This window comes from Diorhabda sublineata, chromosome 8, assembly GCF_026230105.1.
Source record: "Diorhabda sublineata isolate icDioSubl1.1 chromosome 8, icDioSubl1.1, whole genome shotgun sequence".
In the NCBI taxonomy this organism is placed as follows: domain Eukaryota; kingdom Metazoa; phylum Arthropoda; class Insecta; order Coleoptera; family Chrysomelidae; genus Diorhabda; species Diorhabda sublineata.
The window spans coordinates 21,466,481-21,486,389 of NC_079481.1; the positions used below are offsets into that span (position 1 = coordinate 21,466,481).

Here is a 19,909-nt window from a genome sequence, read left to right on the forward strand (position 1 = left end):
GGCGGAAATCTAATAACTAACTCTCAAAAGATAGCTGAAAGATGAACCAACTGCTTTCAGGAGCTGATGAATCAGTAGCCACCGACAAGATGACATTCCTGCCGAGTACTTCGAGGGTGGGAGGATGTATGAAACGCCCTTTACGAACTAATCCCCTTAATTTGGAACACTGTTGAGATGCCAGATGAGTCTAGCGCTGCAGGCAGCACCTACAAAATACTTACCAGCTAGTGAAACCAACAGCTGGTAGAATACATGGAGAAAGAGTTGGGTAAGTATCAGTACGGTTTTCCCCGTAACCGTTCCACTGTTGATCACATATTTACACTCCGTCAGACCTTAGTTAAATCCTACGAGTACAATGTCGATCTCTACCAACTCTTCATTGACTTCCGTCAGGTGTACACAGTATCCTCAGAGACCAGCTGTATGAGAACCTGGTGGCGTTTGGCGTACTCTGGCAGAGTAAAGACATTGGTGTCCTATGCACAGTTTTCACTGTGAACACAGGCTTGCGTGAGGAAGGGCCACTGACGATATTCAATTTCTCACTAGAACCTGCTGCTAGGAGTATACGAACAATCCCGGAGCAACTATTTACAATAGGCTCACATAACACCTCGCCTATGCGGATGATGTTGACATCATGACACGAATCTCTTCGGCTCTTTTGGGAGAGGTAGAGGAGTTCAAGCGAGTAGCTGGAGCAAGATGACTAAAAAAATCAAAAATATCTAGGGGCCTTGATAACTGAAGATATTGACGTTACAACAAATATCAAGGCAGGGGTTACTGCGGGGAACAGATGTCTCTGGGTAGTCCGTTTAAGTTTAGAGGGCTCTTACGAAGGTTAAAGCTCACAATTTACAAGACAATATTCCATTCCGTAGTCACTTACGAAAGCGAGACATGGACTATGGATTAGCCGTCTATTGTTGAGAAGGCCCAGGTTCTCGAAGGACCGTAACGTCGGTCAAAGAAGACAGAAGAAGATAAATAGCTTCACTACTAGGCAAATGCCTCGACATCCGAAATCGATGACTCTGTAAATAGTTCAAATTGTTCTTCTAAATGTAGACAAAATCCTTACCTGTAAAAGAGTTTCGATCTTAAGGCGAAATAGACGAATTTTGTTATACAGTGAGAAAAGAAAAGGACTGTTATTGTGTTGGCTGCTAAATAGTTGACATCATCCTTTTCTCTTACTAGGTTACCAAGAGTACATCTAAAAATAATTAAATAATAGCGAATTAATAAATATTAGAGGTGATTTGCAAAATCAGACTTTTCCTGCATCTCCAGCCCCGTTTCTCAATTAGTTAAAAAATGTTTTTAAGATAACTAAGATATTTTGAAACTATTAAGTCTTGCAGAATGTAAGTATGAAATGATACTCCAGTTTTCAAAATAGATGAATTTAATTGGCTTCAAATCATTTAAAATATTACGTTTCATATAGATTTGATATAATGTTGAATAAAATTGAAATATTTTAGAACCTCGATTGAGTTCAATGGAGAATTGATTTTCCATGGATTTGATTTATTGAGTGTGGCAATATAACAAATCTAGAAAACTACATATCTATAATCTTACACAGTCTTACATAATCTTGGGAATTATGGAATGAATGAAATTATGCTTCAAGACATTTTCATGATCAATAGTTTTCGTATTCTGAGATATTGCAAAGTCTGAGTAAGAAGGCTCTGCTGATGTTCTAGCTATTTTAATTTATTTTCATTTTCTCACATTGACCAAGGATTCTAAAACCAACAGTCACATAAGAATGAATCACCATTAATTTCTAATTGCCAATGTGCTCCAAATGTTTTTCGGTCGAATAGTCACAGTTTGTGAAAGAAGTAATTTATTTTTTCATCTCAAATTTATTCATCAACAAATATTTCCCTCAAGTATTCTTGAATCTCCAATTTTCTTTAACAAAGCGAAGTTTTTATGAGAATGTTAATATTACCAAATCATTCAAAATGATTATTCTCAAGATCGAATGAATTCAATAATCAAGAGAAATACTATAAGTTTATTTGCTTTCGCATATTATGTACAAATATACGCACAAAAAATCAATACACACGGTTTCTTAATAAAAATAAATGTTAAAAACACGACAAGCCATGTGAGAAGAGGAAAAATTTCTATACAAAGTTAAGACCCAAACATGTAACCTAGCTCCTGTATAAAACGTTCCAATTTTTTTGGCTTATGAAATAACTTTGGAGACTTCAAATCTAATTAATTTATAAATGATTGATACTCAAAATTTTAGAATATTTATTTTCTAATTTGATATTAGATAATCATATTTTCAGACGTCCTTAGAATGACAGAATCTACTTGCTATTCGTTATCATTTGTCAAAGGATTGTTTTTGTGGAAATATCAATTTTTACTATTACTTAAAACCTTCATTAACCTTGGTTTTGAGAATTATCACATCTGATTAATCTGAGTGTTGACTTTGCTCAAGAAAATGGTATATTCTCTAAAGAAAAGACTAGATATAGTATATAGTAGAGCAGACTGTAGAAATAATAAGTTTATTCTGACGACGGCGTTTTATCATGATGTAACATGCAATTCGGCTTGTTAAGTTGTTCTTGAGATATTTTGAATATTCCTTTGTTCACGTATTGTGGCAGTGGACAGTAGTCACTTCAGATCTATTTATTCTAATATTCGAGTTTTTGAAAAAATTAATTTGTTATCGACCTCCCACTCTATTCGAAAAATTCAATAAAACCTCGAATTGAATAGAATTCTTCCTCTACCTATCTACACTTCGATTCAAAGTAAATTTTAGTAAAATTTTTATTCTTTATATTAGCCGTTCTACAGCTGCCAGGTTGAAAGTTTCAACAACAAAGGATCTAACCACCAGAATTCAAACCACTCCAACATCTGGGAATCCATGTGAGGGCTGCAACTATCCCAGATTTCCATAGTTAAGTCTCAGCCTTATCTTTAATATATAAAAAAATCTGAATTGTTTTTAATTTATAACTGCTTTTGTTCGTTGTGCTTTTTTGAATACCTAGTTAATGCGAATTCACTATTTTTTGAATAAATTTATTTGTTGCTGAAAATTTTTTTATTGTTCTTAGCAATGAATATTAATTTGGATAATCGTGTCTGCTGATTGTTTTATATTGTTTGATTGTTATTTTTATAAGGTGTTTTCAGCTTCTCCGCCTCTTTTATCAATTGTTAACGTCGTTCGTTAAAAAGCTGATGGCGTCCAATTTAATATTAATTGTTCACCCCACCTAAGTATCAGTTATTTAAATACCTCAACTTAGGCTTGAGGTATGAGAATGAGTTTCCTGCCGGGAAATTAATGTTATAATGTAAAAGCAACTTACCCATATTGAAATAGACAGAAAACCAAATGCATGCAGGAATATCCAACACGTAAAGTATGCAACGATCCAGAATTATCAGCATGGTAATTGAACATAAAATGACCAGATGCTTGAATAAGTCTTATATTAGGCATTAAATCGGCCACAAGACCGGCTACTTTGAACTTCATCATCTGTGAATAATAAATATTGATTACCAAATTTAATCAATTCCTTATGTCCTGTAAATCAATATATTTCTGTTGGATTTAATTAGATAATTAATTGAATTATTATCATTTCATTAGAAAATTAACAAATGAATGTAAGATTTTGAATATTATTTATGTATGTGAATAAATTTAAAAAAGTTGAATTTTATTTTTGTAACATTTATTTACAAATCTAAAATTGCTATCGAATAGTCTGACTTAGATTCCCCAATTTAATAAGGATTCCATATCGTCCATGATCCCAATTAACTATCTCAAAGTATTTTTCTTCTTTGGTACATGTCTTTTGTCTTAATTGATAATGATACGAGCATAAACGTAATAATGTTTGTTGAGTAATTGGAACCATTTAATTTAGAAAGTGTTTTTTTCAAACCAAGCTTCAAAAAGCTTCGCTTCCATATCGTGATCATAATCATCAAACTGTCTCGAATCAAAGAGCAATAAGCTATCATCAATATAACCGTCTTCAGATTCTATGAGTAGGATAATAAAACATCTTTATTTACCGGAATATTCTTTCAGTTTAGTATAAAGTCCTTCTAACTGGGCTACTTTTGGAGTGCTAATGTTAACCTACATTTTATTAACAGTATGGCGTGCCTTTTTCTGATGCAGATATTTCACTTTTGAGAAGAAACTAGGTATTATCTACCTTAGTAAGAAGTATTTAAGTATAAGTATAAGTATAAGTATAAGAAATATGATTCATTCATAATAGAGAATCTGCTAGAAGTTTTTGGAAGAAATTTCTCCTGGATTATTATCTTGTGTTGATAATATTTGAAACTTACCACTTCTTCAAAATAGAAAAATGAACCTTATTTCTTCTTAACTGGAGGAAATAACAATTTGTCATTTCAATAGTTAACTTACTTCTTCACTTGACAAAATACCAAATTACAAAATATACAAAACAACATATCGTTATTGAACGGAACATTAAAGATGTTGAATGTTCTGCACCAACTGTTCCTAACTCGTTATATTATTACCCCACTTTACAAATAGAATATCGTAAGTAGGTAGGTAGGAAGGTTACCTTCATTCTCAGAAGACAATAATTTGTTGAACGAAACAAGCGACAGACAGTGTGTTCAGTATGAATATCATCAATGACATTTCCAACTTCGTGATATACCTGGTATTTATTACATTTTGTGCTGTAAGATTTCCTTCTCTCTTATAGAGATAAACAGACGTGCCCATGCGTAAAACGCCAGCAACCGACAGTTATTACTGCGAAACCTTCTCTTACAAATATTGAGCCTCTAGCTCCTGTAATTAAATCGGTATATCCGTAATCTTCATTCTTACCAGACTTGTTTCCTTATTCCTCCGACAAAATGTTTGAACAACAAGAAGTTTTAAAAAATTGTTGTACTGTTACATTTAATGTTATTGTTAAATACTTGAACTCATTGGAAATGATAATTATACAATAAATAAATCGCAGTCTCTGACTTATGATCATGAAACGAGTCCGTTGAGGCTGTGACATAGAAACTGGTACGCGTTCTCAGGGAGTGGACAAACACGTTTCCAATACTGTTTCCAACATCATCATCTTCGCTAAATCAGTCGGCTTCGATGAATTTTATTGCATGGAATAAAACATTTGACATGACTACATTAGTCGAAACGAGACATCCGGCTTTATTGCTTGACAATTCCGACTTGGGTGTTAACGCGGCTTCATGTTGATAATTTCTGCACAGATTACTTTAATAATTGCAAGAATCAAACCGAATAGTAAGGATTCATAGAAATTTCAGACTAGAATTAACAATTACAAAATAACTTTGGAAAAACAAATTCTATCACGTTAGAAAATGGGGATAGTGTTCATGTGAAAAGTTGGGAATAATAAAAAACTATGCTATAGTGATTCTCTCAATTATAGGGTGGAGCAAGAAAATCTACTAGCTTCTAATACTTCCTTCAAATTATCTTCCTATGTGTGAATTGTTCAGCAAAAATTATTTAAATGTGTTGAAACAACCACATTCTTCATCAGGAAATTTGTGATGAAACACTGTATTTGGCCTGATGGAATATTTTAGTCATTTATTTCAATTTATTATATGGAAAATTTTCATTGAAACACTCTGTATGTGTCTTTATTACTTTAGATGGCAGAAACATGATGAACAAGGATATATTATAAGAGATTATACAAATAAAAATATATACAAATGTCGTCATATCACAGTTATATGTAAACTTACTATATTCATATACAAGAAATTTTCTTCTATTTCCCAAAGGGAAGACGGGATAAAAAAATGGGCACGTGGGATTCAAATCAGGTATGAAAATGTGAGAGAAGCTTCATATTCAGATAAAAATGTTAGTGTTATATAAATATATACAATTCAATGATTCTACTCAAGCGAGGAAGTATTAAGCATTGGTTTTTAAAATCAAAAAATGTAGTATTCCAAATACGTTGAATAGTACAGATTGATACTGGGATTGCTACTTAGTATCTTAGTATGGAGATATAGCAACACTGATGTGGAAATCATGAAGTTTGAAATTTTTAATGGTGAACGTACTCAGAACGTGCTATTATACAAGTGCTATTTGAGTTGTTTTGATACATTCACCTTGGTAAAAAAAGGGAATTAAATCAAGAACATTTTATGAATTTCTATGACTTTCGGGGCGGATAAATCCAACAGCATGGTGCCGATCAACTCGCTTCGACTTTTGGTGATGAAGCACCATCTCGAGCCACTCTGTGTCGATGGTTTTTCGAATTCAATCGTGGTCACATTTCGCTGCATATTGAATTTCGTGAAGATCGTCTAAAATCGGCTGTTGTGTCAGAAAACATCGATGCAGTGCATAAACTGATATTGCAAGATCATCATGTGACATACCATGAAATTGAAGCATTAGTTCTACTCGCATAGACTCACATAATTTGACAGTCGCTCAAAAAAACCCCGTGTCGATTGGTGCAAGAAAATGCTGAAAAAATTCAAACGCGGTACTTTAAAAGGCGTCTATAAAATCGCGACAGGCGACGAACTATGAATCTTTGCATATGCACCCAAAACTAAACAACAATTGGTTGTATGGGTCTTTTAAAACGAGTCAAATCCAAAAAAGTTGTCCGCTCTCGAAGCACTTTGAAGCAAATGGAGGGAATAACCGGACGTGTCGCCACCGTTCCATTAGAGAAACGTAGAACGGTAAATTCTGAATTCTAGCATTTGCATGGCAGAAGTGTTAAAAAACAGGGTAACCAATCGCAGGAGACAAATCATTCTCTACCGCGACCATGCGAGCTCTCACATATCGGTTCAAATAAAAACATCTTATTAAAGGGTCTTCAATTGGTACTTCCCACAAATCAAAAATAATTAGTGAGGTTAAAGTTTTTCTACACCTGAAAAAGTGGTTGATGCTTTTGGAGGTACCTCAATCGAAATGGATAAAATGCGTCGACAATTGGTTCAAACGCATGCAAAAGTGTATCAATATTTTGATAAAGAGTGAAGTCATTTCCATTGATAAATATTTCTTTTTATTTGTCATGTTCATCTCAAACCGCAAGTAGCAACCCTCGTTTTTTAATTTTTTTTTAATTTTCATATTTTGGGAGCCCGATTTGTACGAAAAATATCATGTAATGTCAGTAGTAAATAATTATGGCTGAGCTTTTCAAATTGATAATTCAACACTTAATAAAACTGTGGTTATAGAATTGGCTTGATACATTTAACAAGTCAAAGTATGTTAGAAATTGAAATAAAATAACGGATATGGCCACGGAGTTTCTCGTACAACTACCTGAAAACTGTTTAATAAAAATTACTAGAAATGTGGATTGTGACCTGTCAGCGAAAGATGTGCTGTACATTTAATAGTAAATTACTAATAGAACAATTATTTCTCATAGAAATAATAATCCTCAAAAGATTTTCCCAGGTTTCAGTTACTATTCTTTTTATAGTTCCTGTGTAAAATAACCTATTAAAATAAGAATTTTGCAGAAATCATTGGAGTGATCAATTCTTACAGAGAGTGCCGTTTTATAGTAAATAAAGCAGAAGATCTCGCTTGTGTAATAGATTGAGTTTTGCTTTGTTCATTATGGAAATCATAGGAGACTGCTCACTTTTTGCTTTTATCTTTTGGAATACATAATACATATATATATATAACTTTAACTTTTTCTTCCCAAAAGCGAATGAAAACAGAGTAAAATACATAATTTTATAGTTTTTGAATACTCAGGCCACTTGAAATTATGCTAGTTTTCATAACAGTTGGGTCCGTTTTAATCATAAAACAGCATTTCACAATATCACATAACGTCCAAATCGAGAGATTTTGGACATATTCAATTCATATAAACGAATCTATGACCATTACATGAATTGGCTTAGTTCGGTCCAAGCAATATATGTGTTAAACGTATCTTATTATGTTTTATTGCGATAATATCTCCTAAACATTGTGATATACCATTACAAGAGACGAGCCAAATAGTACATCTTTACATAGAGCATCTACCTGTTAGTGTATAGTTTTCCTTATTCAAATGAGATATACTTCTAGAAGTGTTGACTTCTTCGGTCTTATCAATTCTAAACCTTCAGGATAATTTAATGGTGCTACAGTACATTGAAATTAAACTCTATCACTAAATATGATTCATAAATACAGCAATGATGTGCATGGAACAAATTTCAGTATGTCTATGAAATTAGGGTGGAGTGGGCAATCATCTCAAACCTTCCTTATAATATCATCAAATATAATATTTGTAGGAAGAAAAATACTAATCTATTTATCTGAAAATGTAACCTCTTACCGTATTTCAAGAAAAATAACAAGTAGATATTGAGTGTGAGCCTCACACATCCAGTGAGGATTTTCTCTGTTCCAATATCTGTGTGTTAACTGTTCCGATTAAATGAAACGTCGTCAGAAAAAATATTTTGTTTATGAACTTCAAATCTGCGTTCATTCTGTCCTTCATCAATTCTTTTTATGCAAAACTCTCAAAATAGATGATTAACTTACATCATTTTGTTATGCGGATTTTCGTAACTTTAAATACCCAAATAACAACAGCCCACTATATTCACATCAATTGTTTATTTGGCTTTTTGACTAATATTTTAGTATCTTCAAATATTTTTTCTTGATGTTTAGCGTAACAGATACGAAAATACCTGAATAAAAATCGACCCGTTTCAGGTTCTTTTCACATACATAATAACGCTAAAATTGAATTCATTTCATATATATGGACCGCATTGTATAATCATAGTATCTCTAATATTATTAATCACAATTAGGAAATTTCGGTCTATCTGAAATATGAAGTGGTCGGCTTATCAACAAACTAAAAACTCATATATTTTTCAAGTAGATATATATCTAGAACCGCCATACTCAAACTGTGTTCCGCGGAACCCTAGGGTTCCACGAAACCCCTGTAGGGGTTTCGCAAGAATTTAGAACTCAGTCGCCACCCAGCACAGTAAAGTAATTTCATTCTAACTTGAAACAGTGCATTTTACGAGGAGAGTTTAACATCACGCCGCTCTTCAATAAAACTTTATGGCAAACCTATTGCAAGTTCTTTACTTACACCGATCCCTGTACAAAATACGAGAGTCAGAAGATTAAAAAAATATATCTCTACAGTAGCCCAAATATTTATTCAGGACGGCACGCGCCTAGATAAAAAGAATAGACTTAATACTTAAGTTTAAGGTGATTTATTTATGCTTTATGTCTATAAAAGCGACGACCGCGCTTCGACACTTGAGTCAGTCGACGATTAGCGTTCGGAGCGATAAGTACCTATTTGCTAGAAACGAAGTTTTTTTTGTTCTACTGCTGTATTCTGATTGTATCAGTTTTGTACATATCTTCTTTGGACTAAACTCTTCTACTCAGTAACGATCGTGCGTTAATTTGACCCCACCACCCTGACAAGTAATTATTAATAAAGAAGAATGGAACGTTGGCTTAAAGGCGTTAAACGTGTTGCAACAACATCTTCTAACGAAGCCGAATGTTCAAAAGCAGTATGCGCGGAGTGTACAGCAATTATCGATGATAATGATGCAACGACGTCAAGTTCCACGGTTTCAAAGGCGAAAAAAAGAAAGTATGATGAATCATATATCAGTTTCGGATTTGTTGATTCCAACGGCTCACCTCTCTGCATGTTATGTAGTAAACTGCTTCCTAATAGTTCCATGGCACCTGTCAAGTTGCGCCGAAATTTAGAAACTGTACCCCCCGAGTCTAAAGACAAAAATAGAGAATTTTTTGTACGTAAAAAAGAACAGTTATTGGAAAGTCAAAAAACTATGATGCAAGTAACCCAAACTATCAATGAAAAGGTCACAAAGGCATCATATTTAGTTAGCTATTGTATTGCACAAGAAGGTGAAGCGCACACTATCGCTGAGATTTTAATAAAACCATGTGTGTTAGACATAACAAAATGTATGCTGGATGAAAAATCTGCAAACCATCTTTCTACTGTGCCACTATCAAATAATACTGTTTCACGTCGAATTCATGATCTGGCAAGCTACGTCAAACAAGAGCTAGTTACACGTCTACAAAAAACACGATTCGTCTTGCAAATGGATGAGTCTACTGATGTCGCTGGTCTGGCTATCTTGCTGGTTATCGTGAGATATCCATATGAAAGTTCTTTTGAAGAAGACATGCTTATGTGTTCACCGTTGCCCACAAACACTACCGGAGAAGAAATTTTTACTAAAATAAATATATTTTTTGAAGGAAATAATCTCAGTTGGAACGATTGCATTGACATTTGTACAGATGGGGCCAAGGCGATGACGGGTAAAACAGCAGGAGTCGTGTCACGAATACAAAAAAAAGCACCTAATTGTGGTTCCAGTCATTGTCTCCTGCATAGACAAACACTAGAAATGAAGCAAATGCCGTCAAACCTAAAATTAGTAATGGATGAAGCGGTAAAAATTATTAATTTTATCAAATCTCGATTGTTCTCATTATTGTGTGAAGATTATGGTAGCAAACATAAAACACTGCTGCTCCATACAGAAGTGCGATGGCTGTCTCGGGGTAAAACTTTAATAAGGCTATTTGAACTTAAAGGCGAGTTACAAATGTTTCTTTCAGATACTTCGGATAACTGAACAAATTAAATTTATCATTGCAAGGTAAACAGACAACAGTGCTCCAGGCCTGTAACAAAATAACTGCCTTTAAAAGAAAATTAGATTTTTGGATTATTTGCGTTAGTAAGAGAGAAATAGAAAGCTTTGCGTTACTCAGTGAGTTTGTTAGCGATAACGAAATGTTTTAAGATGATGTATTTGAAGAATTGGTCCAATATCTCACTTCGATGCGCGCATCTTTTGAGAAGTATTTTCCCGAAGAACAGAATACAAAACTGAAACTGAATTCATGGATTCATAATCCTTTTTTACCCACCTTGCAAAAGCCCGAAAGTATGTCAAATGAGATATATGAATCTCTTTTAGAAATGTCACCAGGCACAAGTATGGAGTCATTGTTCAAAACGACATCTCTCAACGATTATTGGTGCAGAATCCTTGATGAATACCCAATGCTTGCCAAAATGGCTCTGAATATTCTTCTTCCATTTCCAACAACATATTTGTGCGAAACAGGATTCTCAACCTATGCAGCCACGAAAACAAAATACCGGAATAGACCGGACGCCGAACCTGATATGAGACTTCAACTGTCTTCTATCAAACCTGATATCAACCATTTAATGAAAAATAAAAAACAGTTTCATACCTCCCATTAGTTATTTTTTTTCTTTTTTAATATCTTCTATTTCTATTATTATACTTGTTATGTAAGTAAGTAATAAGTATATGTTACATTCTACGTTTATTATGCTTATTAATAAAGAATATACTTTTAGAGACTATTGTTTTATTGTAGGGTTACGTCAAGTATTTCGCTTTCCAAAAAGGTTCCGTCACTAAAAAAGTTTGAGAGCCGCTGATCTAGAACGTTGATGTATATTGAAGCTTGAAGCAGTTACATCTACATATGAGAATGTGCAATATTAGAGGGGTAACTATTAACTCACAAGACTGGCACTTTAATAGTATATGACGTAACAGTGAAAAAATTGACGCAAGAAAGCACGCATGAAGAATCTAAGGCTATTTCTTTAACATGCAAAGAAAACGCTAGTTAATTAGAACTTGTATAGTGTGTAGCCGACATTTAGGGGCGTTACTTCTATCCAAAATGTATTTCGCTAACGCTAGGAATTTTATATTCTTCAGTTGACTATCTAAATAGATCAAATTAAGTTGTACGTATATAAAAATTGAAGTGCCTTTAGTTTTGAAAATTATCATGTGTTTAATATGTAAGTATCATTATGTGTATATAATGAGATTTTACTACGTCCATGTTATTAATAAATGTCAAAATTAATGTCTAAAATGCGATGTTTGACGTTTACTTACATTGACGTTAAAACGATTACTTGACGCGCCGATTTAATCAGAATATTAATATTTCCGATATTGTCATGCCCTTTAAAGGTGAAATGACAATTTGGAATTATGCCCTACACTTATTTAGGTGAGTTATAATTTTGTCACGTTTAATGTCAAAACAATACGTTGTTCTGCTCTGGCAGTTGATATTTTTCCAGTTGAACTTACTCTGGTACAAATCAAGTCTATATTGATTTGTATATGGTTACGAGGGGCACTGCATTCATAAAAGGTTTCATGGTAAAACTTGTCGGTTGGGTTCAGTATCGTTATTTAAAACCTACGTCGGTCGCATCACCATACCAAATAAACTTTGATTACTTTTCAACAGAAGGAGTAACTACTTTCATGGGTATTAAAATGATTTCAATAGCAATTTATGGAATACAGGCAACGCTCTGTAATAGTTACATTAAAGTATACACTTTAAAAATAATAGCTCCTGGAGTTGATGGAATTCAAAAGTTGCGTCAAAATTGTATTTTTAATCGAAGTGGCTGCTGATTCAATATCAGTAGATGAATATGCTTCTTTCTTTTGAGGTCCATTCAACTTTCACCCTGATTTATAATCAAGTTATTGGTTGTGATTATGAAATATGAGTTCCTATTGTTTATCAAGAAAGTTTGTTAATGAGAGAGTATAAGTTGAAGCTGATTTATCCTTATGGCGTTTCAGGTGAAAATTAATGATCAACAATATTTATTTTCTTATTTAGCATATTGTAGCCTTTGTGGAATTAGTATATAGAACCAGAATGAGGTAGTATAATCTCAGGACACCCTCTTTTTATGGCTGATGTGGAAACGTTGAACAACGTCGTCAAAGCTTTAATACTTAGATGAAAGCTTGGATAAAAATATTACTCTTATCAAAATTTCGAACACAAAAATCATACAGGGTGATTCTAAATTCATGAAACAACACCAACATTCGTATAAAATTAAAATGGGTCTTTCCTACACCAAAATTTCCTCATCCAACCCTTTAAAAGGTGGTGACTGAAATTGAGTTTTTATTTTTTTTATAAAATTTCTGTGAAACTAGCAGCTCTTACTTTATTTCATATCAAAACTTTTTTTCAAGTTATATGAAATAAAATTATAACTTGAAATCATAGATGCCGTGCACGTTCAAAGATTCGAGGTGTATTTCTTATGGTCTCACATGCTATTTGAATACGATTCTTCAAATCGTTGATATCAACTATGAGTATCGTGTGGAGTAATGATTTATGGTAATTCCATAAGTAGAAATCACAAGGATTTAACTCCGAAGATCGAGGAGGCCAATGTTGGGACTCCTCCTCAACCAATCCAACGGTTGAAATGCGTTGCATCCAAATCTTGCCTAGCAGTTCAATTGTACCATTATGAATTAACCACAAGCTTCGTCTGATATTGAGTGCGATGTCTTGAAGTAGTTTAGAGAGTTCATTTTCGAGAAAACTGGTGTAAGAAATTCCATTTATTGGTTGAAGTGGAAAATTATCCCATACGTGATTATTGTGAAAATTTATCATAGATAATTTTGAATAATGTGCCTCGTCTGTGAAGAATATATTATTTGAAAATTGAGGAGTTTGCTCCATTTCGTGTGTTAACCATTCAAAAATCTCTGAGTAAAAGAACTTGACCCTGTTTGATGTGGTAAGGATATAACTGCTACTCTTTCAAAACTCTCCAAACAAATGAATCGTTGATATTAGGGGTGTTGACAATTTTTCTAGTGCTTGTTTTCGGATGTACATCTAAAATTGTTACCGTTACATTTGTAACTATCCGGAAACTACCAGTGCTGGTTGAATTTCTTATCAACATTTCAATTTCCTACGAGTGGTTGTGAATATGTGCAAATACGGAATGATGAGGCGTGATTGGTTGTGTATAGTTTTCAGCATAAATATGTCTAGCTGCTAGAGAATTACCATTTGTCATTCCATACACAAAATGTATGTCGGTCATTTAAGTGTTATAATACAGAGATAATGCCAAAATAAGAAGCTACAAACTTACAAGTGAACTTCAATTGGTCACTATCAACAACTGACATCAGCCTACTAAAATTTGAATAAATATTGAGTAAACACGGTGACTGAATTGCCAACGTGACAACAGCTTATTATTTTAAAGCTTGTAATTGAAAACAGGGTGTATGTAGTTATTTTCTGCATTTCTATGAATCGTATTACATTTAACCTTTACTTTTCTTTACTTTACTGTTTTCTACTCAATTTATTAAAAAAAATATTGCCTACGTTTTTTTTCCTGCATTGGAAAAAATTGAGGAATATAAAATATATTGAACTGAAACAATGATTTGAAGCTATTATTTTATTTCAGAAAACTTCATTTGGAAGAAAAGTTTTGATATGAAATAAAGTAAGGGCTGCTAATTTCCCTTCCGTATAATGTAAGAGGAATTTTGAGAAAACACTTGTAGTTAGTCCTATGGAAGTCCAGAAAATAACAATTTCAAATTTCTAGTATTACTGAAATTTTAGAAAAAAAAAATAAAAACTCAATTTTAGTTACCACCTTTATAGGGTGACATCTCAGAAAGTAGTGGGAAAAAGAGCCATCACCTTCCAAATTTTATTACATGGATTTAGAAGCACTATGTATATTGCTTGAATATTTAATTTACTTTCGAATTTAATTTGATCAGAGAGTCAGCAGTTGAAGTGTTAGTATCTACGGTGCTTTTGATGGTAAGCATATTCTTTTATATTCATAATTATGAGCATTATTTTCAATATTGCAGCATCCTTTTGCTTAGTAGAATTCCAAGGAGTAGTCGGACTGAGTTTTTAGAATCAATCGAAAGGGCTGATTTTTTTGTAATGAAAGGAGATTGAGTCAACGGTTCAAATGACTTCTTAGATCAATGAACACCCCTAAAGCGAAGGTCGAACTCTCCACAAATTCCAAATGTCGAACGCGTTATAATGAAATGTATCAAGTTGAAGCTCTTTAAGCTAAGAATGCTACAATTATCCATTGAGAAAGTGGAAGAAATATTACTGAGTTACCGTAATTAAATAATACTACCCTTGTCGAGAAAACTCTCTCCTTATGTAGATAGAATTGTCCAATATGGCTTATATGTTAGGGATAAATTATACGCTAAAATTCTGATTATAATTGACTGCAATGTATTATATACATTCTATATCTAAAAATTACTATCAACTACTTTCATTCTCGGAATATACTCAATCATCGTCATCGGAAATTGCAGTCTTTATAATATTGACAATTATTTGATCCCAAGCTACATTTATAGCTGGTTCCAATTTGAAAAAAATCCTTTTCCCATTTGAGAGAGACAGAGACTTGAGAGGGAATATGCCATTTATTCCAATGATGAAAAATTGTCGAAACAAAATTTGTCAATCTAATCTTATCTTTTTGTTTGTAACGAATTGTTCAAGAGACATCTTACCAAGCATAATATTATTACGAATGTCACTTTTGAAGTCTTATAAGGGGAGTATATATATATATATATATATATATATATATATATATATATATATATATATATATATATATAAATATATATATATATATATATATATATATATATATATATATATATATAATATTATATAAATACACTCTTAGCATAACACCTGAAAATGACATATTTTAAAACGTATTCAATGTTTTATTCAGTTTAATCTACATTTCATGATGAGAATTTTGTTAGTGTATCTATTTAAACTATAAACGTTTTGAATAATTGTATTTTCTAAAGAGATTTGCTACTTGATGCTCTGTCACTATGGAAATACATTGCAAACATTGCAAACAACCGATAAATTTGCATTGTTTAGAAAGAGAATGCTGTAACTGATAGATAGTACTGTGTGTAATGGGCTTGGAAATTTAAAAATGTATATTTTTAACGAAAAATAAATAGAACTCAATTTTACAAGAATAATGGTGTATCTTTCACTTCGATAGGATTAGTTTACCAATTTTACAAAGTTCAGAAGTATGGATATATTGTCACGAACAAGTCCGAGATATATGGATCTTGGAGCCGGTCCTACCTGGATGTAATGGAATTCTAAAATCAGCCAAAGCGCGGCACCTTTGATGTACGTTTCAAATACTCGTAATTCGTTTTATGTTTGTTTTATATACTCTTTTATTATGGCAGGCTGTACATTTACATTGTTTTTTTTTTGAATAATTCTATGGAGGTCTACTTATTTATTTGTTTATTTTATTTATTTTCTAGAACTTCTGAGAATTTATTTTGGCATATATAAGGAATTTGTGGTACTTTATAATAAAGAGTGGTAGTGAACAGACCGAATTAGAAAGTAATCGAACAATTTGAATAAATTATTAGAGTTAATTAAGTTATAGTGATAAGTGTATTATATTATTTAGTACAGTGTAAAGTATTAAGAATCAAGAATGTTGAGACAGTGTTTAATAATTCACCCAACGTATAGAATGAGAAAAACATTACAATCTCTTATATCGCCCGAGTTCAGTTTCAAATAGGTATTATGTCATCAGCGCCGATTGTGTAGGAAAGTGGCCTACTAAATTGACAAAATGCTACTGACTAAAGTGCTATTTTGACGACAAAGAACTGATTTGTTGATAAAAATGAAGCAGGGGTTTTTTCGTCGTTCTTCAGTTCCCTTGTAACGGTTAATAATTCTGTCACGAATAACGATTTTATGACATATTTATGGTGAAAAATCAAGATTTCATGAGGACGGAACCTCTTAATTTTTAGAGACCACGTGTAAACAAATACATTACATTCAATTTGGAGGAAATTTGACTTCGATTTTGTTGGACTTATGGTGCTTGAGTAAGAAAGTGTCCGATTTTTATAAAAATGTAGTTTTAAGAAAATTATTACAAAAAAAAGAATGTAGCATTTTGACAATTTCATCATAAAAATCAGACTAATTTTATTTTTTACTTGAAAAAATACTCTAGAGATCAAATTTGCTCCATGTTATGATATGAATTTTGTAAAATGATTAGTTCTGAGAAGCCAGTGGTGCTCCATTTTATTTAACATTAATTGGGTTGAATATGCCATTCAAACATTGAAAGTACCTATTTACCTCGAAGTTATCTTCACAACAAAACCGATTAGTTGTACTGGATAAAACAGTTTTCCTTCTACTGTCCTTTTTCATTGCATCACACCATTTTTTAGTAATTTTTCTCCCATAAGGATACTTAAAAACTTTTATGATGCAGTAATAGTGGTACATATTGGTACAACAATATTTCTAACGAACCTTTGTTGATCCTAACAAAAAATACAACTAATACGACGCGATAGGATGGTAAAACAAAAAACGAAAAAACGTGGTGTTGATACTGTTGTAGCTTGTAGCTGTTTGATCGGCGCTGGTGACGTAGACAAGCGATTACAAATTAAAAAATTTATATAACAGCATTCCCAATCATTAAAAATTTTATCACAACATTGCTTTCACATACATTGATTTGACAGTTTCCGGAGTAAAAATTTCCTTGTGAAAGATTCACCTAGCTACGGCCGGTCTTACACTAAAAACAACCTTAAAAATGTTCAACTGACCATTAATTATCGAATGTTTTGGTATAATTTTATAAAGACCGGAAAAACATAACAACTCGATATTCCGATGCACCATGAGTTACCTGCACCAAATTTGATAAACCGTATCAAAATCAACAACACTATTAAAATGTAATGAAATGTAGTCATCATCAAAATAAAGTAATTAGTAAATGATAATTTCGGGAATTTAAAATCTTTTGTAACCTTTTTAATGTCCTAACAGCTTGCAATTAACTCAATCCTTTCTGACATACTTGGTAGCAGGAAAATCCAACGTATCTACAACCCTCTACAAAGCACACCGTTGAAGACACCCCCTCCTATTTCTCACTTACACGAAGTGAGTCAGGACGTCAAATTTTTAGTTTATATTTAAAACTGATATTTCTGAAAAGAGACCTAAAATCAAGATAAATCATTCCGAATAAGTATATGGTCCAGTTCATATATTTTGAAAATTCAAAATAGCAAGATAACAAATCACAAATCTGTGAAGGTAAATATGCCCATATTAGGAGATTCAGAAATACTGACGTCGTTATATGAAGGGTAGATATGATGTGGAGAATATAAGTGAACACGATACACTGAGTAGGAATATTTATTTAAAGAGGAAGGCCCTGACGAAGCGAGGCTGTAGAAGGAAACAGAGAGAAAAAAGGGCTGAGGAATGACAAAAATCAATGCCACCACTAAATGCCAAAATTTGTCAAGAAAATGTCACCATGCACTTGTCAGGTATCATAGATATGACGGACAAGCATGTCATTGTGGGATGCATGTTTGAGAGCTACACAAAAATTATAGTGAAATATATACACGAAATTTTTACTGGATACGCACAAAAATGTGAACGTATGTCTACAGAAGTACTGTCTGCTTTGTTTCGTTCACATTGATTGCATTAAGGATCACTAGTAGGTATATCTGAGAGAATTTTGATTTTCAAGATGGATGTTATATAGATCATTTCTTGCAACAATGGCGCAACGTTGATTCTTACTCAAATGATTTATATTTGATTATATAGATACCAGAGATCAAAGAAAACATAGCTGCGAGCTTGTAGTATTTTCTAAAAAATTGATGAAAATTGTAAACTAAACAAATATGATATTAAAATAATCTCACTTATTAATTCTGAAGCATCATATTCGTCATTGGTCAGTTGTGGCTGATATTCACATTTTGAACTATATAAAAAAGACAATTCGATCTACGCAATAATTGAATGAATGTTTTTCCATATTATTTTGAATGGATGATTTACTGGAAACCACATTGTGAAAACTGATGAACGTGAGTACAATTAAATGTAGAAAAAAGAAACTTTCCCTCCAAAAGATGCAAAGGCAAGTAAGCTCTTATTTCCGGCAGTCTCATATATACCTGAAACAGCACAAATGTACTTGTTCTACAATCTAACAAAAAATGATGTAGATTTAGACACACGATTACATCCTATAAAGATTGATATAATCTTTTTATGTGGCAGAAATTAATCTACGGGGTAACAATCCCAATTGAGAATTTGCTATATGTCGACTAATATTCCAGAAAGATTTAGCATTAAAAGGAGCTCTTAGCGTACGTTACGTATCTCTAGAGCAATACGGGCTTAGATCCCCTTCTAGGCAAAAAGGTACATTGCAAATATTTCGAGAGACGCAAAGCACGTAAGTTTTGCACAATTTGTTAAAAGTGGCCCATTAAGACTTGCTCTCAGGAATGCCTTCAAAAATTAATTTACTAACCTGCATATCCTTCTATTTTTGCACATAATTTTTTAACGAATTTTTTTCTTAGTTATTTTAATAGTGTATATTTTGAAATTTACGAAACGAACAAAAATTTTAGGAAATTGAAGCTTCCTAGTGGATGAAATATAGAAACAATAACTTGCTGCAGTTTTTGCATAATTTTTTTCATAGTAAACATTCGTAATTAACAAATGCGTATGAAAAGAAATTGTGAAAAGTTTTGTATATTAAAATATCTAATTACCTTGATCAATTGTTAAATAACAGTTATTGTAGATATCAAGCACTGTTATCACAGCTGCATTTAGAAATTGTTATCCAAATATCACAGTGACATATCAAACTCACTCATCACCACACCAAATGAAATATTGTGGAGACCAAAGTTCACTTAAAGAAATTATGTCTAAACTTGCATTTATTACCAAGAGCTGAGACTCAAT

At 32.6% G+C, this 19,909-nt stretch overlaps 1 protein-coding gene across 1 annotated transcript in view; it reads right to left on the reverse strand.

Moving 5' to 3' along the window:
- The window catches only part of LOC130448167 (odorant receptor coreceptor), a 52,600-nt gene extending 32,691 nt beyond the window's left edge, over window positions 1–19,909 (reverse strand). Inside the window, exons 1-3 of the mRNA XM_056785412.1 lie at window positions 19,711–19,909; window positions 3,384–3,556; window positions 1,091–1,225 (exon numbers count right to left, since the gene is read on the reverse strand). Of these exons, the coding sequence (XP_056641390.1) occupies window positions 1,091–1,225; window positions 3,384–3,556 (308 nt within the window). The 5' untranslated portion in view covers window positions 19,711–19,909. The remainder of the gene's footprint in view (window positions 1–1,090; window positions 1,226–3,383; window positions 3,557–19,710) is intronic.